At 36.6% G+C, this 27,461-nt stretch overlaps 1 protein-coding gene across 6 annotated transcripts; it reads right to left on the reverse strand.

Moving 5' to 3' along the window:
• LOC127548017 (E3 ubiquitin-protein ligase TRIM7-like) lies at positions 1 to 27,304 on the reverse strand. 6 transcript variants are annotated; one of them, XM_051975170.1, is made up of 7 exons: positions 26,910 to 27,302; positions 23,856 to 23,951; positions 22,684 to 22,914; positions 19,828 to 21,005; positions 18,035 to 18,067; positions 17,542 to 17,717; positions 1 to 155 (listed from the first exon to the last, which is right to left on the reverse strand). In XM_051975170.1, exons 1-4 carry the CDS (start codon positions 27,057 to 27,059, stop codon positions 20,979 to 20,981), a joined length of 504 nt encoding a protein of 167 aa, XP_051831130.1. In that variant the 5' UTR covers positions 27,060 to 27,302; the 3' UTR covers positions 1 to 155; positions 17,542 to 17,717; positions 18,035 to 18,067; positions 19,828 to 20,978. The 6 variants fall into 6 exon arrangements, with proteins under 6 accessions (XP_051831130.1, XP_051831131.1, XP_051831127.1 ...); XM_051975171.1 differs by having other exon boundaries at positions 6 to 155; positions 23,856 to 23,989; positions 26,910 to 27,294; XM_051975167.1 differs by lacking the exon at positions 1 to 155 and having other exon boundaries at positions 16,727 to 17,717; positions 19,828 to 19,943; positions 20,307 to 21,005; positions 23,856 to 23,989; positions 26,910 to 27,288.
• Between the last annotated feature and the right edge of the window lie 157 nt (positions 27,305 to 27,461).

Genomic DNA, 27,461 nt, shown 5'->3' on the forward strand with positions numbered 1-27,461 from the left:
CTAAAGATGAAGAACTGAAGCACAGCTGGCCATTTCAGGAAGTAATCTGAAAGAGCTGAAGATTGTCTTTCCTGTCTCGGGATTCCTCACTGAAATGCAGTGGGAGTTGGTTACTTTTTGTTGATTAACAGCATGTCAGTTATTTTATTTGAAACCTGGAAAAATATGAGAGAAAATATGAGAAAAATCCCCCAGAATTGATGATGGCCTTTTTTTAGAAAAAGAAAATTTTTTTTACTATTCTAGGACTGAAATTTTATAGAATACTTTGTACACATCTCCATAACAGTAAAAAGTACACTCACACACACACACACACACACACACACACACACACACAAATATGTATGTGCATATATGTGTATTTACATATATTTATGTGCATATATATACATACATAATACTTAATAATAATACTTAAAACTAATACTTAATATACTTAAAACTAATTCTTGCCACAAATAAACAAGCCACAAATAACATTTGATAATAGACAATTAAATTGGTTTATTTGGTTTTTTTTTTAATTCATTTCAATTTTAACTATCTTTGTTCCTCCTTAGAAAGGAGATAGTATGGTTTGTTGAAAAGAACACTAGATTTCAAATCCAGAAAACTATTTCCTACCCTTATTTGTAAAATGAGGAAAAATCTTAGATTTTGAGTGAGAAGGGAACTTTAAGATCATCTAGTTGAACTTTTGTATTTTAAGATGAGGAAACTGAGGTCACAAAGTGAAATATCCAAAGTAATACAGATAATAAATGGCAGAGCCAAGATTTGACCTTTAGTTGTCTGATTCCCAAATATAACTTTCTTTCCACTGTCCCATTAACTAAAAATCACCTTTAAGCTCCCTAGTTCTGGATTCTAAAAGAAAATCATCCGAGGTAGAGATGCTGACTGTAACTACAGATTGTATTAAATATCTAGATGAAATTGAAAAATTGAGTCAGTAACCTGGTTGTTCCTTAGTGGCTGGATTTTAATATTGAGTTATAGTCAAGACAAGCAGCTGACTGGTTGGCTGACATTTTAATATTTCAATTGAATGTTTATCTGTCAGCATCACTCATATAATGTGATAATAAAAAAAACAAGGCATGTATTCTTTCCTTCTCAAAAAAATATTAATAATAAATACCAAAAATCTGTTCAGCCCATCCATGTCTCAAAAGAAACAGTACTCGGGGTTTTATTCTCTTGACCACTATTGGCTTTGTCTACTGTTAATATGCAAATGTCCTTTAATTCAAGCTAATCAGTTATCTATCCTTGATTTGGGGGGTAGGGAGGAGGAGGAGAAATACTGCATCTGGAGACAAACCTTGGTTCAAATCCCATTCCTTAATCACTGAACTTAGACAAATGACTAAAATCTCTCTTAAACCTTTTTCAACTGGAAAATGAAGTTGTAATAAAACCAATGTCACAGGGCCAATATGTATGCATGAAAAACCTGTTCTGGTCTTATAATACTATATGCATTTATATAGTTACTATTACAATCTTTCTTCAACATCAGATCTGATAGTGAGACAGGCACCCCTAAGAAACAGATTCATAGCAAAGGAAGATCAGAGTTAGCAGAATTTAAAATTTGCCAACTTCACAAATTTATCCAGCACACAGTTGCCACAGGCTAAATTTCTGCCTTCTGTAAGCTTAATGAGTGAGCCCCAAATTCTTTGCAGAAGTGTTCTTTTTGCTTTACAAACAAACCCTCCCCATCCCACTTCTGCCACAAACCAGGGCTAGAGTTAAAATTTATGAATGGTGTCAACCAAAAATGTAAACCTCAGAATTTTTTTTAATGTAAAATAGCTTTAATTTTCTAAGCATAATAACAGAACACAAAAGATCACAAGCAAACTGAAAGGCTAGAATGTTTACTTAAATCACACTTCTAAAATTCCATTAAAAAAGGTGATGTGTCAGTCTGACAGAAAAGGATGAATTAAATATGCAGAATGAAAGACATAGTTTTTGAACATGGCCAATGTGAGGTTTAAATTTTGCTTGATTTTTCTTATTGGTCACATAAGGATTTTCTTTTTTTAGAGGCAGAAAGGTAAAAGGAAAATAATAATAGTAATATAATTACAATAACTAGTATTAATATAATGGTTTATGATTTTCAAAAGTACTTAACAGATATTATCCTTATAACAATTCTGGAAGGTGGATATTATTATTATCCTCTTTTTATAGATTAGTAAATAGGCAATTAGAGGTAAGTAATTAGCCCAGGGGCATACAGCTATTTAGTGTTTGAAGTAATCAAGTCTTCCTGGTGCCAGTTCTAGCACTCTATTCACCATACCACTTATCTGGGAAGGGAGAGAAGGGGAAGAGAGGAAAGTAAAGGTTACTGTTCTGAACTCTCCTAAATCCCCCTTCAAACAATTTTAAAATAATGCCTCAAAATGGACTATGTAGTGACAGAGCCAATATAAGGATGAGGTGAAGCAATTTTGCAGTCCAACACAAATTAGAAGGTCAGCTGGAAAGGATTGCCTCACTGGAATGAGAGCGAAGTTCAGTGTAGTACAGATTATACCTAAGCAAGCCATCAGCAGGATGCACCCAGCAAGCCAATGGAAGGGTAGCTTTGGTAAGCCAGCAGCTTGCCTTGGGGGTAAAGAATTGGTAGCAACAATTTCCAGAACTCTCAGCTAATAAACAGTAAGGGTACTAAACAAATAGTCAAAATTGAGATTACATGGGATGCTTTACTGACACTGAGGGCAGAACTCTACTATATTGCCCAGGTATGTTCCAGGACACAAACCTGGTTTTTATTTTCAGGGTAAAATGGAGAATCTGTAGCCAGAGGAAAGCAAAGACACTGGTCACAGGTCTAGAGCAGAAAAAAATGTTTGAGTATGCACATAAACCACAGCACAGCCCCATAGAGCTGTAGCTCAAACCACCCTGGTAGAAGTGAAGACTTATAGATTCCCCAAAACTAGTTCTAAAAACAGAACCTCCCCCCACAAAATCTGAATCGTGGAACAGTGCCCTCTCCACCTCTGTAGCAGAGTCCAACTTCAACATAAAGTTAGAGACCACGAAATAGGCTGGGAAAATGAGCAAGCAACCAAAAAAAAAAAAAAAAAAAAAGGAAAATAATCTGATCATAGAAAGTTACTATGGTGACAGGAAAGAGCAAAACACAAGCTCAAATAAAAAAATCAAAATGGCCTCAAAAAAATTTGAATTGGTGTCAGGCCCAATTATAAATCATGGAAGAGCTCAAAAAAAATTTAAACTGAGATAAGAGTTGTAGGGGGGAAAATAACTTGGAAAAAAATGAGAGTGATGCAAGAGAATCATGAAAAAAGAGTCAACAATTTGATGAAGGAAGCACCTAAAGAATGGGACAAATTGTACAAAAATTCACTAAAGAAAACAACATCTGAAAAAGCAGAATTGGACAAATGGAAAAGAAATTACAGAAACTCACTAAAGAAAGTAATTCTTTAAAAATGAGAATTGGTCAGTTGAAAGTTAATGATCCCATAAGACATCGAAACACAAGCAAAACAAATCAAAAGAACAACAACAACAAAAATAAATAAATAAATAAATACGTAAAAAAATAGAAGAAAATGTGAAATATTTCACTGGAAAAACAATTGACTTGAAAAAATAGGTTCAGGATTATTGGACTAACTAAAAACAAGAAGCTTACATATCTTATTTCAAGAAGTTATTAAGGAAAATTGCCCTCATATACTAGAACCAGAGGGTGAATTGAAGGAATCCATCTATCACCTCCTGAAAAAGGTTCCAAAATAAAACTCTCAAGAATCTTATAGCCAAATTCCAGAGTTTCCCGGTCAAGGAGAAAATACTATAAGCATTTAGAAAGAAACAATTCAAATATCATGGAACCATAATCAGAATAATACAGGATTTAGTCCCTACCTCCCTGTGGTGGGAAGAAAAGTGAGAAAATATTTGCAAAGCATTTACAAGCCCTAAATCATTGTATAAATGTTAGTTATTATCAATATTGTGCAAGCGCGCGCGCCCGCGCGCACACACACACACACACACACATCCAAAAGAAAGAAAGTATGTGGAACAAAGGAGTGTTAAGCTTGAAGTCAGGAAATCCCAAGTTCAAATCTAGCCTCAGACACTCACTGGCTGCATAAGTGAGTCACTTAATTTCTGTCTACTTCAGTTTCCTCAACTATGAACTGAAGAATAACAATAGCACCTGTCTCCCAGGGTTTTTGTGAGGATCAAATGAAAGAGTTGTAAAATGCTTAGCACAATGTCTGGCATATACAAAGTTATATAAATGTTAATATTTTAAAAGGAAATATTAGTGCTATATAAAACACATTTTATATACATTTGTATATCTTATATTCTATTCTAATATTAATTGTTTCATATGGGATCTATTTCCTTTGTGTGTATATAAAAACAACTTTTTATTTATATAATAACAACAATATAATAGTAATATAAATTTACAAAAGGGTGTGTGTGTGTGTGTGTGTGTGTGTGTGTGTGTGTGTGTAAAATCTCATCTGATCCTTAAAAAACATTGTGAAGTAAGTAAGTATTATATGGATATATTTTTCTCCATTTTCCAGATGAAAGAAGTGAGGCTAAGCAAGGCTAAATGTCTTAATCAAATATCAGGATCCAAAGCAGGTTTCTCTGACTACAAATTCAAGATTCTTTCTACTGAACTACCTTGACTTTATAGCAGAGGTTCTTAACCTTAAAATACTTTATTTTAGTATTTTGAGACTGTATTCCAACATAATAGGCTTCCTTTTGTAATCCTAGGTATTTTATTTTTTTGCATTTAAGAACATTATTCTGGGAAGAGATCTATCAAGCTTTGCCAGTTTACCAAAGGCATCTACAACCTCCAAAAAGAGTGGAGAATCCCTTACCTACAGGAATAAATTTGAAATGAAAGTCAACCAGTATTTATTAAGCACCTACTATGTGTCAGACATTGTGCTAAGTACGTAGCTATTCCTGGTTGCCATGGTGTCTTTGGGAAAAACCTTGGGGTATTTTGTAAATCCCTGATCACAGGCTTCATCTGAAATAGATTTATCAGGCAGTCCTAGACATTACAATGCGAGGGCAAATACATTTCAAGATTCCTGAAAGAAAACAGATTTCCTGGCCAACCAAAAACACTTGCCACTTGAACTGTAGCCTGCAATTAATCAGTCCTTTCCAATGTAAAGAATTTCAAGACTAGTCAGGATGAGATAGACCCAACTCTATTCAAAGTTCTGAGAAGTTCAATCTTAGCTCTTGAAAACCCTTCAAACTGTCTTAAGTAAAGTTTGACTAGCCAGGCCTTTTGAAGTGGAGGGAAAAGCTTTTGGCTGATATGCAAGAAGACTAAATTTGACTTCTGGACAACTTGAGCAAAACTATACAAGAGCTCTACTCCCTCCAGTCCAGCACCTGATCAGTCTGCATGGGATATCTCTGTTTTCTGGTGGAGTATTTCCAAATGGTAAAGGAACTTCTCAAGTACAGAAGGTGTTTCATTTCTCATATAGAAGGAATGCCGTATTATCTCTGACCCTATAAATGTATGAATAGTAGATAATCCCCATAGAAACCAAAGAACAAGAAAGGTTAGAATCATTCCAAATTATAAAAGCATTCTGTGTTCCTAATTCCTGCTCACCCACTTCTACCATCTTTACATTCCAGTGACCTCCTGTTTTATTTTCTTTTGTTTAATTTCTTAATTAACAGTTTCTTTTCTTTCCTTCCTACCCCCATTTTAATTTAAAAGAAAAAAGAAAGGAAAAGTATTCATAGTTAAATAAAACAAATCCCCACATTGGCCATGTCCAAAAATTTAAGTCTCACTCTGCATCTTGAAATTGTCACCTTTCTATCAGAAGAAATGTGAAATAATTCACCAACAGTCCTCTGAAACCATAATTAGTTATTCCATTGATCAGTATCACTCTTTCAAAGTCATCTGTCTTTATAAAGTGGTTGTTATTGTATAAATTGTTATCCTGGTTCTGGTGACCTCACTCTCTAAAAGAACATACAAGTCTACCCAGGTTTCTTTGATCCCTTTCCTTTCATCATTGTGTTAGAGTACAAGGGTATTCCAGTGCATTTATATATACCCTTAATTGTTCAGCAAATACCAAATTGACAACACCCCCTTCCTTAATTTCTAGTTCTTTGTCATCACAAAAAGAACTACTATAAAATCTTTGTACATATGGATCCTTTTCTTCTTTGTTCTCTTTGGAGTACAGGACTAGTAATGATGTTGCTTGCTCATTGTTTAGTGAATTTTAATGAAGGTGAACAGCTAACTAAATGATAAAATCACTTATTTTTACTTGCAAAGCACAAATGTTTTAGCACCCTCTGAAGTTCTATATCCTTAGGATTTTGATATTTTTATTCTTTGAAAAATCAATGTTGATACAAATTAAAATCCTTCTTTTATTTATGCATTCATAAGTTGCTATCAGGGGAAAATGCCATCAGCTTTTACAGTATTGATGACCTTTCTATATATTGAAGTGAGTCCTAGAAAAACAGTCTTAGGCCCTTCCACTTGGTAAGACCAGTCATAATGGCATATCATTAAAAAGTCCAGATTTACCTCCATTTCATAATAAGGTATTAGAATAAATAAAAGAGGTCTTTTTTATTTTTTATTAAAGCTTTTTACTTTTCAAAACATATGCATAGACAATTCTTCAACATTAGCCCTTGCAAAATCTTGTGTTCCAATTTTCCCTCCTTTCCCCCATGCCCTCCCCTAGATGGCAATTAGTCCAATATATATTAAACATGGTAGAAATATATGTTAAATATAATGTATGCATATATATTTATACATTTATTGTGCTGCACAAGAAAATTAAATCAAATTATTAAAAAAAAAAAAGCAAAATAAAATGCAAACAAGCAACAACAAAAAGAGTAAAAATGCTATGTTGTGAACCACATTCAGTTCGACAGTCCTCTTCCTGGGTGTAGATGACTCTTCTCATGACTGAAGATTTGGAACTGGTCTGAATCATCTCATTGTTGAAGAGAGCCATTTCCATCAGAATTGATCGCAGTATAGTCTTGTTGTTGAGGTGTATAATTATCTCCCGGTTCGGCCCATTTCACTTAGCATCAATTCATGTAAGTCTCCCTAGGCCTCTCTGAAATCATCCTCCTGGTCATTTCTCATAGAACAATAATATTCCATGACATTCATATGCCAAAATTTATTCAGCCATTCTCCAATTGATGGGCATCCATTCAGTTTCCAGTTTCTTACCATTACAAAAAGGGCTGCCACAAACATTTTTGCACATGTGAGTACAAAAACCTTTCCCTCCTTTAAGATCTAAAAGAGGCCATTACTCATGTTACCCTTTAATTATTGAATGGGTAATCAAACTGAAACTTATTAAAGACCTTAATTTTAAAGGTCCAAGGGCTCCCACTACATTCAAGACCATCTCCAGTTATTTTGATCTATATTTGGCCAGTAGACCCAGACGACTCCAGAGGAGAAAGTCACCAGACTTTGTCCAGCCCATTCTCACTTAAATCCAATTCACTTATACTTTATGGAATCACTTTGCTAAAGTCGTGATCTTCTTTGAGAATAAAAGAAAAACAACAACAATTGGAATATAGCTTTAATTTAATGTTTGAAACTTAAATTAATTTAAATTTGCAAAGTTTCTAAGACATTCATCTCATCTCCAGTTTTCTATTTCTCCAATCTCCATAATTTTTTTTTCAGAATTATCAACAGTGGCTTTGAGATTACAGCTAAAAATTCCTTCAATATTCTGGAATGTAATTTCTCATAATCTACAGATCCAAACCTATTTTTAAAGTCTTATTTTTTTAATTAAAAAGATTTTTTTTTTGTAAGTAATAAGTTTCTCCTGCTCTATCACCAACTTGTATGTAAGAATGACCTAAATCTAAAACAATAAATCTTTCAATGCATAGGTATATAGTTTGGACAAATTCCCATATTAGTTGTATATGAAAAATTTATGTCTCTTTTTGAATTTTAAGTTCATCATCTCTCTGTCAGGAAAGGAGTGTTGGACTCATCATTTATCATCATTTTAATGAGAATCCTAAAGTTGTTTCAAGCTGTTTTTTTCTATTATGTTGTTAACATTATAAATTATTTTACTTCTGTTCATTTCATTCTGAATCGGTTCACAGAAATCTCCCCAGTTTCCTCTAAAACTGTTTTATCATTTCTTATGGCATGATGATATTCTTTTATATTTTGTTTCACAATTTGTTTAGCTGATCCTCAATAGGACACCTTCCTAGTTTTCATTTTTTATACCACAAAAAGAACAATATAACTTTTTAAAATTATAGATCCTTTTTCTCTTTCTTTGATTTCTTTAAGGTATAGGTCTAGTAGTTGTATTCATAATTTGGCTACTTTCTAGGTATAGATCCAAAATACTTGGCAGCTTCATTCACAGATTCATATCTTATGTGCTAGTATGCCTGTTTTCCCACCACTCTTCTAACATTTGTCATTTTCCTCTTTTTTGGTTAAGTTGAACTTGTTTGAAGCAGCCATGGAACTATATTTTCACCTATATCAGATTACCAACACCTTAAATTAAGGTTATATTGGATTTTTTTTCTAGATCTATAAAGAATAGAATTGTTATTTTCCAACTCCAAACTTCCTATTTTAAAGCATATTCCTTGCTAGAAGACACAAGAGTCAAACAGAAGCAAAATACTTCTGTAACAGCATTTGTCTCTATTCTAAAATATGTGTGTATATTTATATGCGTGTATGTATAATTGGAGATCCCAGGATATTAGAATCTTATACTTGAAGCTATATCTGCCATAGTATATATTGTACTTAGTCCAAAAAATAAGACAAAAATCAATTAAAACATATTTGGGTGACAGCTACATAGCACATTGGATAGAGCACCTTCCCTGAAGTCAGAAGGACCTGAGTTCAAATCCAGCTTCAGATACGTAACACTTCCTAGTTGTGTGATCCTAGGCAAGTAACTTAACCCTAATTGCCTCAGAGGGAAAAAAAACACATTTGGAAGCAAAGCATATTTGGTTTTATTAATTATTATTATTACTACTCAAATGGGAAATGACTAGTTCAATTTTCAGTATTTTTTTTTATGTTTGTTGTGAACCTGTCACTTTATTAAGGCAGGAAAAACTTCATGGGAAAACACCCCCCACTCTGGTGAAAATCAATTTTGCCTTCTTTTGGTTATATTCTTAAATAGTTCTCTCTCTGTGGTACTGAGCAGGTCAACTGACTTATCTAAAAATCATGCAACTAATATGCAGTAAAGGCAGGACTTGAGCCTCTTGCCTTGAACTTGAACCTGAAGATTTGAACCCAGATTATCTTAACTTCAAGACTGGCTTTATATCTCACTGTGATAGTCATGACAAACTTGTGACTTATTATATGTAAATAATTCGTTTATATTTTTAAAACCCCAGAGGGACAGGTAGGTGGTGGAGTGGATAGAACATCAGCCCTAGAGTCAGGAGGACCTCAGACCCTTACAAGCTGTGTGACCCAGAGCAAATCATCACCTGATTGCCTCAAAATAAAAACCAAAAACTCTTGACATAGCCTAGAAGAAACAGGATCAAAATGGGCCTCTAAGTAATGCAATAGATAAAATTCTGAGTTTAGATACAGGAAGAATTAAATTCTGCTTTAGACAATTATCAACTAGGTGACCCTGACAAATCACTTTAATGTCTCCCAGTCTCAGTTTTGTTATCTGTAAAAAGAAGGAAGTTCTTGGACTCACCTCCAAGATCCCTTCCAACTTTTTATTATCTATATTTGCTGCAGGCAGGTTAACTTCCTAACTAGCCTATCAGACAAAGGAGAAGAAAGTGTTATTATTTCTGCCACTTCCCTTTAGTTTGGGGTAGTTTTTCAAGTTTAAGGCAAAATGAAAACCTTTTCCAATACAATAATTCTAAACCTAAGAATTTCAAAGACCTAAATAATATATCTGCCTTGGAATTGGGAACAAAGTTTTCTGGGTTAAAGGCATCTCCTTGATTGATACAAGAGGTCTGACTCCTAGTGGATGACAAATTAAAATGAATAATAAATGATAACACATTTGTACATACAACCCATTCCATCAGCATTGCCATTGATTTTGAGTAATAAATTCAGAGAAAATTGATGGCTAGTCATTAAGATAAAATGAACTATCTGTAGTCATTTGATTATAAATCACAATGTTTACAACTGAAATTGAAATCCTTCCAAACAGCAATTGCCTTTAAAGGCTGACATCAAGAGTAAAGTTGGAAGGAAGTTTATTTATTCTAATAATCACTTTCTTTAGTGACAGAGATTAAATTCCCTATCATTTCCTTGGAAATGCCCATTCTATAGATGGAAAAACTGAAGCTGGTTTCATTAATATCAGGGACTAGAAACCAAGGGCACTTGATTTACCAATTCAGGTCAGCACCATTTCTGCCACTTACAGCCTGAGAGAATAAACTAAAGTATTAAGATTAAGAAGTGATTTGATCAGGATTACACAGTAAATATGTGTCAGAGGCAGAACACAGCACAGTGCCTACCACATGGTAATGAATGTTTATTAACTGATTGACACAGTAAACACTAAATAAATTGTTTGGTTGATTTATTATTTCCACAGTTATATCTTCCTTAACATTGGTCCTAAAGGTTGTTGGACCACAGTTTACAGGAAGACTGAGAGTGACAAGTTTCACAATACTATATCTCAAAGGCCATGTACTCCAAATTCCTCATTTTGTACGTAAGAAGCTACGAGGAATATGGATTGGAAAGAAGAGAGAGGGTGCCGGGAGATTAGTTATAAGGACATTGTTATAAAGAGCAGAAATAATGATAAAGAGACAGATACATTCAAGAGATATTAAGAAGAAAAAAAATACTCAACAATAGATTGACTATTCCAAAGAATAGTGAAGAATTAAGAATTATAGATTCTGTGATAGAATGATTTCTGAATTGTGAACTTGCATGATTATAAAGATGGTAAAGTCTTTGCTCCTTGCTGAACCTGCTGAGTTTGAAATGCTTGTGGCAGAGATGTCTAGGAGCCAATAGGTGAGGTTCTAAAGGACAGGCCTAGGTCATCTTCCTACTCAATAAATTCTAGAGTTTTCCAGTTATCCCTAGAATCAATTACTACCTTCTGTTTGGTATTTAAAGCCTTTTACCACTTGGATTCTTTCTCCCTTTCCAATCACTTTAGCCCCAACTATGAACTCTATGATCCATTAACCATTGCCTACTTCTTGTTCTTCCCACACAAATTCTTCTCCCATTTCTTTGTCACACCCAGAATTTCTCTCATTTATATCTTAGTTTGCTATCTTCAAAAGTCTGCTCAAAACTCACCTTCTATAGAAATTTTTTCATAGGCTCTCCTGCTCCTTACCTTCCACTTTTACTATACTTGCATGCGCCCATATAATACATGTTGCCTCCCCTATCAGATCGTGAGCTTCTCATATTTTTGCCTTTCCTGCTAACCCCAAGGCTCAGCATAATCCTTGACACATTCTGATATGGAACTAGTATTCCATATTTCTAACTAAGTCTCCTTCTGGAGAAGGACCAGATATTAGATTCAGTTCTTATGTTCATAATTAGAATATTGACTTTCAGCAGAAGGGAAGCCAGCCACAGGTTAATCAAAGTTCCTACAGTTCTCTGAGGGATGGGAGATCTATCAGCTCCCAGTCAGATCAGATTATTAAAGTCAACAGGAGACAGACAGCAAGACCCAGTACCAAATGAACTGTCTGCTTATATAGATATCTAATCTCTTAACAACTGCTTATAATAAAAAGTCCTAAGCACAGGGACCTTGAAGTTTTCTATATTCCTACTAAACACTCACAAAGGAAATTCTTTCCAGGCAAAAGCAGCCTGAGAAAAAAATCTTCTCATGTTAAGTTTCTGTTACATTTTAGGAACAAAATAAATGATAGAGAGACAGACAGAGAGAGACAGAGACAGACACAGAGAGAGATAGAGATACAGACATACACAGAGACAGAGACAGAGACAGACAGACAGAAACTGAGAGAGAGGGAGGAAAAGAGGAATGGAGACTCAAATAGAATTATTACTGGACCTGGAATAAATTACATGAAGCAGGATGAGAAAGATATTAGCCTCTATATTATCTATTTTTTAATTGCTCTCAGACATGAATTACCATCTCCCTGAAAATGAGCATAATGAATATTTGCCTCTATCAAAGGTTCTTAAGCTTAAAAAAAAAAAATGAATCCCATAGGGTAAAGTTTGGTAAAGAATATGAACCTCTTCTCAAGATAATGTTTGTAAATATATAAAATATATTACATAAAATAACAAAGGAAAAGAAATATGTACTTTAACATAATTACATGAAAAGATATCAAAATATTCAACTACAAAAAAGTCACATTGCCCAGAATATTTTTCCCTTGTTCTAGGCTCCCTTTGTAGGTGTTGAGGCTCCAAGAATGTGGCACTCAACCCAACAAACATTTATTATGCAACTCTTTGTTGCCAGGGTGGTACAGAGACAAAAATGAAACACAGATGCCCACATTTTGTCTCCCCATTAGAATATAAGTTTATGGAAAACAGAGATGGTCTTATTTTTCTATTTGGATCCCCAGAACTTACTGCAGTACACTGTTTAAGTGTTTATTCATTTATTCCTTCACTAATTGTTTTCAAGAAATTTACATTCTACTAGACAGGGAATGAAATATCTAAAGGGATAGATAAAATACATGGTCATTTGAAGAAGAAGAGATCAAAGAATTTACCCAAGAAAGCAGACACCTAAAGTAAGATTGGAAGCACCCAGGAGTCTGTCCAAAGGTTGCCATAGCAACATTAGACCTGAAAAGGTTAAATACACTCTGTCCCAAAATTTACCAGTTTGATAATTTTTTTTTTTAAAACTTTGAGACTTGTAGGAAGAAACTGAAAGGGATTACATTTTGTGGAGCACAGGAAGAAGAAGGGAGGCAGGTAGGGTTGAAAAGATATGTCTAATTCTTGGTTGCTGGCTTCCTAAACCTATTTTGTTCCCCCATGCCATTTTCTTCCAGAACTTTTTCAGTCTTATTTTCATCAGCAACTAATTATATTGACACTTTCTCCATTGTATTAACAATCTTCCTTCCTGAAACGTTCCTTTTTAATGTCTTCACTCTCTAATCTACTTACTTTTATTATATGGGAATAAATTATGGATTGTAAGATTTAGAAGTAAAAAGGACCTCAGAAATCATCAAGTGTAACCAACATATGTTAAAGAGAAGAGAATAGGCCCATAAAGATTACAATACTTGCTTAAGATCATATGTATGAACAAAGCTGAAATTTGCACCCAAACCCTCTGACTCCAGATCTCCTTGATATTTCTTTGTATATAACTATAAGGAATATATGTAGGAATATGAAGAGCCAGGCTCATGATTGTTAGATTTGTTTTTCAGTTTTTCAGATATTGGCAAATATTAGAAATCAGGGCTTAAATTATTGTTTTGTTGATTGCCTAGATTTAAGAAAGTAATAAATTCTCAAAAATGCAGATTTAACTTAAAAGTATATGATTTGTACATCTGGAGTAGAGAAAAGGGGGAAACAGTTGTTAAACATTTATCAACACATCATTTGATATAAGCTAATTACAAGAAACTTTTTGGATCATTGCTTCAGAGTTTATAATCGAGTTAGGGAGATAGTATCCAGTAAATATAAAAAATAACTCAGTTCAAGGGAGGATATGATAAGGGAGTGCCAAATGAGTACAATATACAAGGGTGAGAGGAAATTGAAGAGGAAATGATCACTTCCAATTAGTCAAGGAAGGCGGCAGGGGAGGTGATATAAAAAGAAAGAAATGGATACAAAAGATATGGTAGGAAGAAAATAAATAGAACTAGTGAAAGGTTGATTACATACTTTGGGAGATAAAAAGGAAAACATCAAAGAAATTTCTAGCCTGAGTGCCTAGGAAAATAACAAAGAAATAGGGAGTCCTAGAAAAGAGATGAGAAAATGCATTTCCCTTCCTTCTTTGAAAGGGTATAGGATGATAAGTATATCATGTTGTTTATTCCATTGGAATGTGTTGATGGGTTGGCTGTTTTGCTGAGATGTTATTACTTCTTTTTTCCTCTTTTAAAAGGAATAGCTAATTAGGTATGAGAGGGAGGGGAGTATATTTAGAAATGGGAAGGTAATGTAAAAAACAAAGATTTAAGTAAAAATGTAAAAAAAAAAAAAGAAAGAAGTATAAAGAACTAGTTTTGAAGTAAAGATATTAGTTTCAATTAGGTTCATGCTCAATTTGAAGTTATATGAACTGTAAGTGGGGATTATCACTAGGTAGCTGGAGAAACAGTCTTGGGATTTATAAGAGAAGTCAGAACTAAAAGTGTCTCTTTGGAAGTCATTTGTATAGAGAATATAACTAACGTCATCTGTGAGTGACTGAGATCTTCAAACATAAAGGTATATGTAGAGAAAAGCAATGAGTCAAAGACTAAACCTTGAGGAACATTGACAGTTAAAGGGAAAAAACAAGAATTGAATAAAGGGGACAGGAAAGGAGAAAGGTTGGAAAATCAAGATAACGTAGTGAGATTTAAAAAAAGAAATCCAAGAAGGGAAGAATTGAAAATGCAGACCATTGAGGTAATAGATACAACTGAGATCAAAGAGAAAGAGGCAGAGAGAAAAGAGCTTGGATTTGGCAGTTGGGTTATGTTGATCTTTTAGAGGAGATTTTCATTAACATGATAAAGATATAGTCCAGATTGTCAGTGGTTTAGAAGTAAAGGAATAGTTAGGGAGAATGGAAGGTTCAACAATTAACATAAATAGAATAGCCTCCAAAAGAGGGTTTAACAGTGAAAATAAAGAGAGAAATGTACTAGCCTTAAAAAGAAAAGAATTAGGGGATTTGGATTTCTTGTTATCTTAACAAATAGGAAAGATTTGTGCACACTTTAATTTAAGAAACATTAAGTTTGTGCCTGATATGTTCAACGCACTTTATTTACTTGAAAATTGAATAATAGGAGTCTAGGAAGGGACAGAGATGAAGAAGACATGACTAGAGATGGACAAATTGAAAATACTTCAAAAAAAAAAAAAAACAAAACCTTCCCATGGCGTGGGTGGGGGTTAGGAATAAACTTCTCTGGAGCTGCAGAGCTAGTGGGAAGAAGGCACTCATCAGTACATAGGGAGGTGAGGGGTGTTTGAAGATAATTATAGATATCATAACTAATAAAGTCAATTAAAGACCACACTCATAGGAGCTAGGGATGTCTCCTACCTCTGAAGCTCTAAGTTAGTCAGGGGACAGCTACTACCCTCAATCACTAACATTAATGATTACAAATTAAACTACCCCTTCTCCTGCCTCATTTCTTATTTATTGGCTTAAGCTTTAGGTTATAGAATAGGTTAATTTTCCTTCCTTGCTTCATAATTCCTAGGTTTCTCCTAGGATCTTTTGGAGTAGAGGAAAAGGTGGAGGGGGAGAGGGGGAGGACAGTTGTTAACCATTTATCAACATATCATTTGATATAATTACAAGAAACTTTTTGGATCATTGCATCTTTGACAAGCTATTCTTTTCTAATCTCAGATTTTCTCTATGTAAAATGAGAAACTAGATGAATAGATAGCCTATAAAGTTCTAAAATCTTTGCAGTTCTAGATCTGCCCCAGAATCCTTCCACTCTAGCTTGGCAGAATAATGGCAAAAAACAAAAACAAACAAACAAAAAAAAAAAACCCACTATTATGTGGACATTTGCTCACTAGAGGGCAATACAATCCAAGATGGATCCACAGCCCATGATACTACCAAATGACACTAGTTAACTCCATAGCATGGAATATAGAAGGAGGATGATGCTGAAGCCAAATTCCTGGGCTGCTCTCTGTGCCTACGGGCTTGGATCACTCAAACTATGGCTTCCTCCAGGTTCAGAGACTTAGATCATGTAAAGAGGTGTCCAAAGAAAGGAAAATGCTAGCAGCCAAAACCTCCCCTCTCTGGGAAACTAAAACTCAAGACCACAATAGACTGACCAGCCCCCCACCCCACGCCTGAGAGTTAGAGGAAACAGCCAAAAAGAAACCAAAGGCTTTTCTTTCAGTCCAACGAAATCCTCCATCCATCTCTTTCCTTCATTTTAGTTCCTAGAAAAGGAATAAGCCTTTGCAGCAACTGTTAGTCTCTATGCAATTCAGGAATCAGACCAGGAAGCCTGCTCTCTCAAAATCAAGAGGGACACACACACACACACACACACACACACATACACACACACACACACACACTCATTTTCTCCTTTACCCCTGCTTTCTGCTAAGTAATTTATTATCTACCAAGGCAAAGGTTAACCCACATAGATTTTATCTAGATATTCATTTCCTTTCCACCCCAAAAAATTATTCTCTATCTTCAACATCTTAAGTGAAAAGAAGTCTTAATTTGTTATCAGAAGTGTGACTCTACCACGTGTCACCTGTGTGATCTTGGGTAAGGGAGAAACTTGTTAAGGCTCCGATTCTTCATCTGTAACATGAGTCAGTCTAGATTAGGAGTTCTTAACCTGGGGTTTATGGAAAGATTTCAGGGAGTTTGTGAACTTTCACAAGAAAACAAACATATCTTGATTTCAATATAATTTCATAATCCTATTTATTTTATTTTATGCATTTAAAAATATTACTTTTGAAAATGAGTTCATGGGCTTCAACGGGTGCCAAAAGGAGAGATGAGACCCCCAAAAAAGGTTAAGAATTCCTATTCTAAATAACATGTAAGGTTACTTCCAGTTCAAAATCCCTGAGATTTAATGATGTAGTCATTTTAAAATGGGCATGTTAAATGGCAAATGAATGTGAATAATATCAGAAAAGATAGAGAAATGAAGGGATCAGGAAGGAGACCCCTCTGTTTGGTATTTATAGATGCAGTTTATAGGTACCTGCTCTCTCCATAGAGAGCTGACTTGGACTGGTAAGATAAAAAAAGGTCAGCCTGTGCCTTCCTGCACACATATTCCTCGTTTCACAGATAAGAAAACTGGAGCCCAGTGAAAAAAAGGATTCCCTAGAAGTCAAGGAATCACAGTGAGCTGGGCCCCTTGACCCCATAGCCAAAAGAAGGGGAAAATCTCCCCACAGAAATCCACTGAGAAAGCAAAGATGAGAGTTCCTGTCTCTGCATCTGAAAAGGTTAGGCTTCCCCTTTCATAATCCAGAGAGACCTCCAGTCTCTCAGGTGGGCTGTTAAGAGTCAATGGAGTTTCTGGGGAAGTGAGAGCTTCATAACGCCCCTTCAGCATTTGGATAGCCCAGATCCCTTCTGAGGGGACAAAACTGACTTCTCCTTTCCTTCTCCCAGAGGCCCTGGAGACCCCAACAGCCCAGCCTTCCATTGAGCCCACTCCCACACACACCTCCCAGCAATGCTTCCCGGAGCTAAAGGCTTCCTGGCCCAGCACACAGAAATGGGAGTCAAATCTCTCAGCGCTGTAGGGTAACTTCTGTGGGGTTTCCCTGAAGGACACGGTCTTCTGATCCAGAGAGATGAACAGATGAGAGTTGGCTGTGTCTGGGTCGAGAGTCAGCACCACTGTTTGAGAGTAAAGAGAGACAAAAAGGCTAAGAAAAGGGATATGGAAGAGAGAAGTAGGGACACCACCAGGATGGCAGGAAGGAGGCGGGTGAGAGAAGGAGAAGAGGAATTAGGAAAAGGAGGAAAGGAAAAAAGCTGGTTGTGTTAGAGCTGTGGAAGCTAGTCTGCCATGGAGGTGAGTTCCTTGTTCACCCTTGTTCATTTTCCTTCCCAGTCAACCCTCAATGATGGAATAAACAGGTTCTGATGTTAGAACTCCAATATACAGGCAGCCTCCAACATGCTCTCTTAACAAGTAGATTACATTCACCTACCTTTCCTTTTCTCCAGTTCTGACTGAAGACACTCTAGGAGGGAAAAAAGGGAAAAATTATAATCTTCTATCTTATTTCTTCTATGGAGACATTTCTCCTCACCTATCTTTTTGGATTTAGGTTATAAATATATATATACATAAAATCAATGATGTACATCACATGCTATTGCTGACAATCACACACAATCACAGTCATCAGCCACCATGCATGTAACATTCCTTACAAACACAATTACATGACTCCAGATATGAGTTCATTTGCATTTTTAACCTAAAAATGAATAAAGGATCATCTGTCTCCATTTCAATCATTGCTGATGTTAGTTGAAGCAGTTCCTTATTGGGAGCTCCTTCTGCCAGTGAAATCACAGCTTGGATCTAAAGCCTCTTTGGCTGAATTTGAGTCAATGGTGATTTGAGCCATGAATAAGGGGTAATGGCATGTGATAAGAGCACCACTGTCCAGAAGTGAGGAAACTTTTTCAAGTTTAAATCTGAAGCTCTCAATTATAAAATGAAAGCATTAGTAGTCGTAGAACTATAGCTCATGAGAGGAAAGGCTTCTAAATCTTCCTAATCAATTCCCCTCATCTTCCAGAGGAGAAAACTGAGTGAAGCCTTGGGAAATTAAATGACAGAAGTGGCCATTACCACACAGAGATTAAGCGTCAGAGGTAGCATTTGAACCCAGACCCTCCAAGTCCGGAACTAGTGCTCCTTCCACTGTACCATATATGTGTGCATATATATGAATACTTGTATGAATATAGATACTATACCATGAAGATATATGTATATAATATGCATGCATCTAAAAATATTTTATATATGTGGTATACAAATATATTGTGTATCTATACATACATATACATGTGTGTATGTGCACATTAGTATATGTGTATTATATGTGCATATATTCATGTGTGTATATGGGGATATATCCACACATGTGTCATGATGTATGTATACACATGTGTGTTGATAGATATTTGTGTGTGCCTATATAGATATAGATATAGATATAGATAGATATAAACATAAATGGTTCAGTGATAAAAGTACTGACTCAGAGTTTAAATGCTATTTCTGATACTTATTCTCTGTATGACTTTGGATAAGTCACTTAACCTACTGGATCATGCTCAATTTTTTATCTGTTAATATGAGTGTTTGTTGATAAGGCAGAAAGGCTAGAACTGAGATTTTACCAATGAAGGGAGATCCTACTGAGAATTTTCCTATACCAATTTAGATTTTACTTTCTAGTTTTAGAGAGTTGTGTACATATGCACACACAATCAAAATCTCATAGGCCAGTATAATCTAGCATCTCAATACACATGCACACATGTCTCTCTCCTGTGTTGTCATTATAGTCATTGTCATTATTGTTGTTGTTCTTCTTCTCCTCTTCCTCCTCCTTCTTCTTCTCTCTTTCCTTCTCTCTCCCCTTTCCCTCTCCTTCTCCCAATCCTTCCCCTCTCCTTCTTTTTCTTTCTCTCTTTCTCTCTCCCTCCCTCCTTACTCTTTCTGTCTTTCTTTTTCTCTGTCTGTCTTTGTCTCTCTGTTTGTTTCTCTCTCCTATCTCTCTTTCTTTGTCTCTATGTCTCTGTTTCTTGTCTCTCAGTCTCTCTCTCTTTCTCTCTCTTTTGCCTGCTCTCACTCTTGTTCTCTTGCTGTCTCTGGATTCCTCTGTCTCTCTCTCTCTCTTACACACACACACACACACACACACACACACACACACACACACACCATAGGCCTGGGTCACACAATTCCAGTTCTTCTGACCTGTGAATCGCTTCATACTCCTCTGTAGGACCCAGCTCTGCCCACAGAGGTGTTGGATTCTGTCTCTCAGTTCTGGAAGCACAGGCTTGAAGTTTTTGATCACTGGCATCTCAGCTCTGGAAAACAGATGGTGCTAGAGCTGTTCTAGAGCCAAAGTCTCTGTACCACAGGAGAATGGGAGCAAATGAACAGCCCATGGGTATCCTGTTCCACATTCAATGTCAATTGACCATGGTAGGTCAATTATTTTGTCCCTTCTGATCAATAAAAGCCAATGCTTCCCCTCTGAAAGAAATATTCTCTTCATAGGTTAATATTTTACTAAGGCTCTGGACGACTTCAAAAAAGGGCACATGTGGTTAAAGGGAAGTTGAGACACAAAGTAATGGAGGTTCCAGTTACATGCATGGGGAAAGTGGGAGAGGTCACTGAACAAGAAGTTCATCACTGGCAATATTTTACTCAGATGATTTCAATACCTTTGGAAACAAAGTCCTTGAGGTTCCCTCTTGCCAATGAGAGACTGTTTGACCACATTATCCTCTTCCAAGATATAACCAATTCAGGGACGGAAGGGTTTCATGCTATTGCCACCACCTCAGCTCCCAGAACAGAGAACATTTCAAAGTTATTGCTCAATTTCCATGACCTGTCTAGGAATGGCACAAATGCCATTAGATTATTACAGACATAGAGTAAACACTTTAAAAACCTTTTTCATTCATTATTTTTACTTGAGATGAAAAGTAATGGGGACTTGTACTCTCCTGGAGAAAATCTGGGGAGAATAAAAAATAAGCTCCAATAAGGATCCTGCAATGAGGCCACTGGGAAGAAGAGGAAGTAGACCTTAGGAGCTTTCTACATGAGATAAAAGTTCCACAGTCCAAGAGGAAAGTTGGGCAGGGGATAAAGAGGTCAAAGTTAATGGTAGTTCAGCCATGGGAAAAGTACATACCACCACCAAGACCTGAATGAATGAGGACAGAAAATTCCTCCTCAGCAAAAATGTCATGAGCATCCTCCAATTTCCCCATCCTGCAGGAATACCCCAATTGTCCTATATTAATCATGGCACTGAGGATGCAGAAGTCACCTATAGAATAGGGCCTCAACTCATGTTTGGCATGAGAAATGGAGATGATGATACATTACCTGTGTAACAGGTTTCCAGTGTCCTAGGAAAGGGAGGGAAAAAGAAGGTAACTCAATATTTGTGGTAAGAATCAGAGATGTACCCTCCCCCCCACACCCTACCATGGCATGTACCCAGTGTGCTATTTCTGAAGAGTGATCAGATTTAATAATAGAAAATACTGACTCCATGGTCAGCCAATCAATAAGCATTTATTAAGTATTTGCTATATTTCAGGTACCTCATTAACCACTGGGGAACATAAGGAAAGACAAAACTAGTCACAACCCTCAAGGAACTCATATTCTAATTAGAGAGACAACATATAAAACATACTAGATGTTATACACACATACACACACATATACAGTAAATGGAAGGTAATAGCATCACCGAGGAAATAGAGGAGCCATCTATGCTAAAAATGCAGAATCCCAGAAAGAAAACCATAAGACAAGTGTTCTTAACAACTTCTAGTTTGTTTATTGTTTCCACACAAAAAGATAGCGTACACTGGCTTGATCTGGGATAGCTTTGGACATGATGCCCAGGAGGTAGTATGGCATAAAAGGGATTGATGATAAAATATTTGGGAAAAAAAACATGAGGGGATCAATATGATAAATCCAAGGTGGCCAGTCTGCAGGGCAGAAGTAGACATCAGAATTGATGACATAACCCAAGGCAAAAAGATTGATGGGACAAAAAGGGAAATAAGCATTACAGATTCTTAAAGGAAGAAAGCTGCTGATGTGGAAGATCATAGGAAGAATATGGTAGTAAGACAGGAGGAATTCTCAAGATATAGATATGCAAGCACTAGCTAAATGGATGAAAGATAGTTTTGAGAGAAATGCCATTTTTTTAAACCAGAGCTCAGATTAATGAAAATGGGCTCAAAGGGGCAAAAACCTGCCTTCTCTGGGGCAAATAGCACATGGATGAAAGGTTAAATGAAATACCTGAAGAAACTCTTTGTTCTGTTTAATCCTGATCTATCTCTTGCTTTAGTGACCCGAGATTTCTAAAGTCAGTTTAGATTTCACCCTTGTAGGAAAGTCTTTCCTGATTCCCACTCCCCTTTCATCATAGCAGCAAAGATTTACAGCTAGAACACCATCAAATCCAACCTTCTTTTACAAATGAGGAAACTGAGACATAGAGAAATTAAGGGATTTGCCAAGAATCATAAAGCTAGTAAGTGGCTTGGGAGAAATCTGAATGTGGACATAAATTCTCCCACCTGAAATAACTCATCTTAACTTATCTGTATACATTTGTATCCTTCCCACAAGAAAGTAAGCTCTATGAGGGCAAGTAGGGTTTATGTATTTTTTTTCTTCTTTGTGGTCTAACAAAATACCCTGTAGAGAAGAGACATTTGATACATCTTTGCTAAAATAAATTAACTGAAAAATGGAAATCGATAAACTAATCTCAATTGAATGTATTCTGAATCTGAAACTCTTTTACCTCATTGTGAAGATTAAACATATGCTAAACTGGTTATGTTATGAAAAAAACAATGATGAATATAGGGAGGAAAAAGGAAGAGGGAACAGGAGACCAAGATCCAAAAGTAAAGATTCTTCCTGGAGATACTTTTATTCCTGCTTCTTTCCCACTTGATGCTTTCTCCTTTCATCCTAGACCTCAAGTTTCTTTCTCGGCACTGAGTCTTGTTCACAAAGGCCCAGAGCCCAAGCTACCTTTCCCCTCACCTCTGGTAACTTCAGTACTGGGTTCCAGTGCTGCTCTTCCAGTTCAGCCATGAGATTACTGAGGTATGACACCTTTTTTGAAAGCTGGGTTGTAAATTGTTCCTTCCATTCAGTAATGTCCCTGTTCAGCTCTTCCATCTGGAGCACCAGGGATTTCTCCTGGTCTTTCAGAAACTCTTGCATTTTATTGAAGTTACTTGCCACCTTTTTCATCTCCACACTGACTAGGTTCTGGGGGAAGAGGAGAGAAGAACAGCCACTTTCAAATCAAGAATCCTTTCCAAGACCCTTTAGGACTGTCCTGCCTAGAATCTTATTCTGAGGCATGAAGGGTCCTAATATTCTTTTAATCCCTGGAAAAGAGAGGAAGGAATAAAACCAACCTCCAAACAACACCATTTCCCATCAAGAATGGCCACTAAAAAATCCCAATGCAGGCCAGATAGATCCAACACTAGAAGACAAGGACTTAAAAGTCAAAGCCATATAATAAAGGTTGGCTGTCCTAGGATATGTGCATTATATTTATGGGCATTTCTACCTGTACAGGTATAACTTACGAGATAAATGGTTTCTCTCTATCTCTCCAAGGCTATAACCTGAGAAAGCAACTCTTTGGTATTTGCTGAAGACCAAAGATTGCAGTTTTCTCATTCAAATCAACAAAACCCAATGCAATGATAGTCCTCCGTCAGATTAAAAGTTGTATTCAGTACTTTCTAAGGTCCCATTGATTTGTCCAAGTGAGCAGGGGAGTGGAATAACTTGCAGTATCCTTACATAAACTTGCACTGATTGGGACAGCGAGGTGGCACTGTGGTTGGAGCACCAAACCTGAAGGATCCGAGTTCAAATGTGATCTCAGACACTTAACACTTCTTAGCTTTGTGACCCTGGGCAAGTCACTTAGCTCCAATTGCCTCAGCAAAACAAATAAATAAATAAATAAACTTGCACAGATCACTTTACTTTGAGTTTCTAAAAGAAATCTACCCTGTCCATAGCCAATGGCAAACAAATAGGACCATGAAAGATTGCTGCCCGACTTGTCCTGAGGAACTTGAAAAGAAGGAAAGGTCCAAAAGCCCTGCAAGAAGAATATTCTCTTACTCAGCCACCCCAAAGATTCCCTCTCTCTCAGATAATGTACAGATAGTAGGTTGTCCACTTACCAGCATCCCCTGGATCTCTTGTTCCCCACTCAGCTTTGTCTCCAGGGCCTCTTCCTTCTCTGTCTTCAGGAATGTCAGCTGAGTTGACAATTTATCCTAAGGAAGGAGTTTAGCTGGCAACTTTGTTTCTCCCACTATAGAAGGGAGGCAGAGAGGCAGGAAGGCAGGGAGGCAGGGAGGAAGGGAGAGGGAAGAGGAAGGAGAAAGAAGAAGGAAGGAAGATGATAAATAGATAGATAGATAGATAGATAGATGGATGGATAGATGAAATATATGTATATTTCTTGTTTTTGTTGAGTTTTTAAGCCATGTCTAGATTTTCTAAGACTCTTTTTTGGGGTTTTCTTGGCAAAGATGCTAGAGTGGTTGGCCATTTTATTTTCTCATTCATTTTACAAATGAGGAAACTGAGGAAAGCAGTTTCTATACATTATATATAAATACATTCAAATATGTATGTGTACACACCTATGTGTGTACATTTTCCCCATTATTCAAAGATTATCCCATGCAAGGAGTTAGAAATTTCTCCTCATTAAATCCATGTTCTTTATCTGTCACAATTCACTCAGCCCTTCCACCATAGTCTATCCTTTATATTGCTGTTCTATTCTCATTTCCACTGACTTCTCACCTCTACTCTAGTCTGGCTCTTCCAGCCTAATAAAGCAGGAAATGCATTCAATTTGAAGTCACAAGAATTGGGTTGAAATTCTGAGTGGCCAATTAAGCTATAAGTCAATTTTATTACTGTAGATTGTATACACACTATATACAGGAGATAATTTCTATTTACACAGTTTACTCAAGGAATCCAGCTTGATTTTTCTTAACATAATAGTCATGTTCTTACATTCCACTCTCTAGTCCAAGTTAAGTCAAGAAATATTTATTAAGTGCTTACTGCATGCCAGTCATTGTGCTAATCTCTGGGCACACAAATATAAAAGGAAAGTCAGACAGTCCCAATCTCTGAGGATTTTACATTCTAATTGAGAAAGGTAACACATAAAAGCAAGCTGAAAAGTTAGAAAAGAGGGGAGATAAAGGTACTAGCTGACAGGGCATAGTAGAGAAAGTCCAGGAAGTCAGAAAAAGCTTTCAGGAGGAAACATTTAACATCTCGTTTTATGCAGAAAGAACTAGATCCCCAGAAAAGGTTGAGTGATTTGCCAAGGCAGATGTCCTTTGATTTCCCTGTTTCTAAATCCATTACTGACTCGATTGTACTGCATTGTGACTTTGATTCAATGCATTCTTCGTGGCTATGGGGGTTTTCACTAAACCTCACAGTGCCAGGCGATCCTCTGAGATTCTAGCCATAGACACACTGTCCATAATCTGGCTGCATCACTGCCTTGCTGGAAGGATTATTCATATAAGAGTTTTGTTCACAGAGCTAAGCAACAACTTTTAAAATGATAATTTTTTTTAGTCTATTGGGGAACAGAGGTTAGAATGAGAAGAAGGAGGGAAAGCTAGCATCTACATAGTACTTTAAGACTACCTCATTTGATCTTATAATAACTCTAGTGGATAGATTATTATTTTCCCTCTTTTACAGATGAGAAAACTGAAGTCAATAGAGACTAAATGACTTGACTAATTGTCTGAGACAGAATTTGAATTCAATTCTTCCTGAGACCAATTCCAGAGCTCTAACTATTATACCACCTATCTACCTAATCACATTTCTTTTAGGCAGAAAGGAAGAAGAGAATAAAATATTCATTTAGTACTTACTATATTCCAGTCATGTGCTAAATACTTAAAAATATTTTCTCATTTGAGTCTCATAATAACCCTGTTGTTTGGTCATTTTCAGTTACATCCAATTTTTTATGTCCCCATTTAGGGTTTGCTTGGTAAAGAGAGTGGAATAATTTGTCATTTCCCTCTCTAACTCATTTTACAGATGAGGAAACTGAAGAGAACTGAGTTGAGTCACTTGCTCAGGGTCACACAGCTATTAAGTATCTGAGGCCACATTTGAATCAGGAAAATATACTTCCTTGAGCAAGAGACAGACATCCTGTTAAACAGCAACAGCAGGAAGATGACTCTGGGTAGCACTCCATCCACAACATCCCATAGCTGTCCTACATGAAACCATAAGAAAATGCAAATGCTACCTCCACACCCTGCCCTTCACTTTTAAGAGGAGGAGAACATGAAGACATCTGATAACTGAAATTCTTTATCAATCTAAACACACTTGCCCACATGCATGCACATGCTCTCTTGAAGTCTCAAAGGGAAGTATGGAAGAAATTGAGGATTGATTGCATAGAAGCACCAAAAACTAATCAAAAGAGAAAGTGGCCTGTCACAAAAGTGGTTTCAGGATCCATAACAGAGTACTGTCCATTTCCAAGGAGGAGTCACTATTATTGTCTATAAATTTAATTTCTCTTAAAAACCAAAATCAAAATCAAGTCACTGGAGAAAAAGTCGCAGTGGGAGGATAGATGCTATGCTCCATTTTATAGGTGAGAAGACTGAGGTTGAACTTGCCAAAATCATTCAGTTAATAAGTGTCTGGTGCGAAATTTGAACTCAGGTTTTCTTGACTCTAGGACTAGCATTCTGTCCATTGTGCTTCCTAGCTGCCTCTAAATTTTAATTTTGACACACCATATACATTAGAAAGAGAATGTACTTTCCTGAGTATTTCAGAAACTGTTGGCATAAAGATCCCAATAATACCTAGGATTCACTAACTAAGGAAGCTGATATATACGACAGTTATCAGGGGTCCACCCTGTGAGCCTAGGGATTCATATTATAGAGCACTTCAAACTCTACAGAGCAAGCTCCACTTTCCTTTCTAATTTTCCTTTCTATGCTATATTCTCTCATTAGGACATAAGATCCTTGAGGGAAGAGAGTATCTTATTCATCCTGTATGTGTTTCTCAAGCACTCAGCACAATGCCCGGCATGTTTCAAGCATTTAATAAATGTTCTGTCTGCCATTCATCCAGACAGACAGACAGACAGACAGCCAACATGGCTTACCAAAGAAGTCTCCCCTGGTGTCTAACATAATACTTACCAGGCGGTCCTGGACAGCTTCATCCCTGGGCAGACAATGAGGGGTATGAAGCTGGATGGCATGACACACCATGCAAATACATCTCTGATCCTTCTGACAAAGCTTCAGGGCCTCCCTGTGTTTGGCACATAACTTAGTTGGGAAATCCATAGCGTTCTGAAGCAAGAGCTGGCAGACTGATGATACCACCAAATTCTCAAGCTGGCATTTGGGTCATAGGGCTCTCAGCCCTGCAGACAGAAGGTCGGTCCCTCCTGGCCAACCTGGGGAAAGCTGCGTCCAGGCTTGGATCACGAGGATCTGAAAAGGTTTGGCCACAAATAAAATATGTGACTTCCTTCTGCAGAAAGGAAATCAACCCGTACCCAACCCCTTCATAGACAGACCCAGGGCCTAACCCCAGCCCTGACCTCAGTGCAGTCTAGATGTAGAGATCAAGGGCTGGCTGAGAGGAAACACATCTAGGTGTTGATTGGCTGACTCTTCCACGTGATTAAGTGAAAGGGAAAAAAAAAAAAAAAGAGTGAACCTTGGTCCCTAGGACAAATGAGA

The sequence above is a fragment of the Antechinus flavipes genome, chromosome 2 (assembly GCF_016432865.1).
Source record: "Antechinus flavipes isolate AdamAnt ecotype Samford, QLD, Australia chromosome 2, AdamAnt_v2, whole genome shotgun sequence".
NCBI classification, from domain to species: Eukaryota; Metazoa; Chordata; class Mammalia; order Dasyuromorphia; family Dasyuridae; genus Antechinus; species Antechinus flavipes.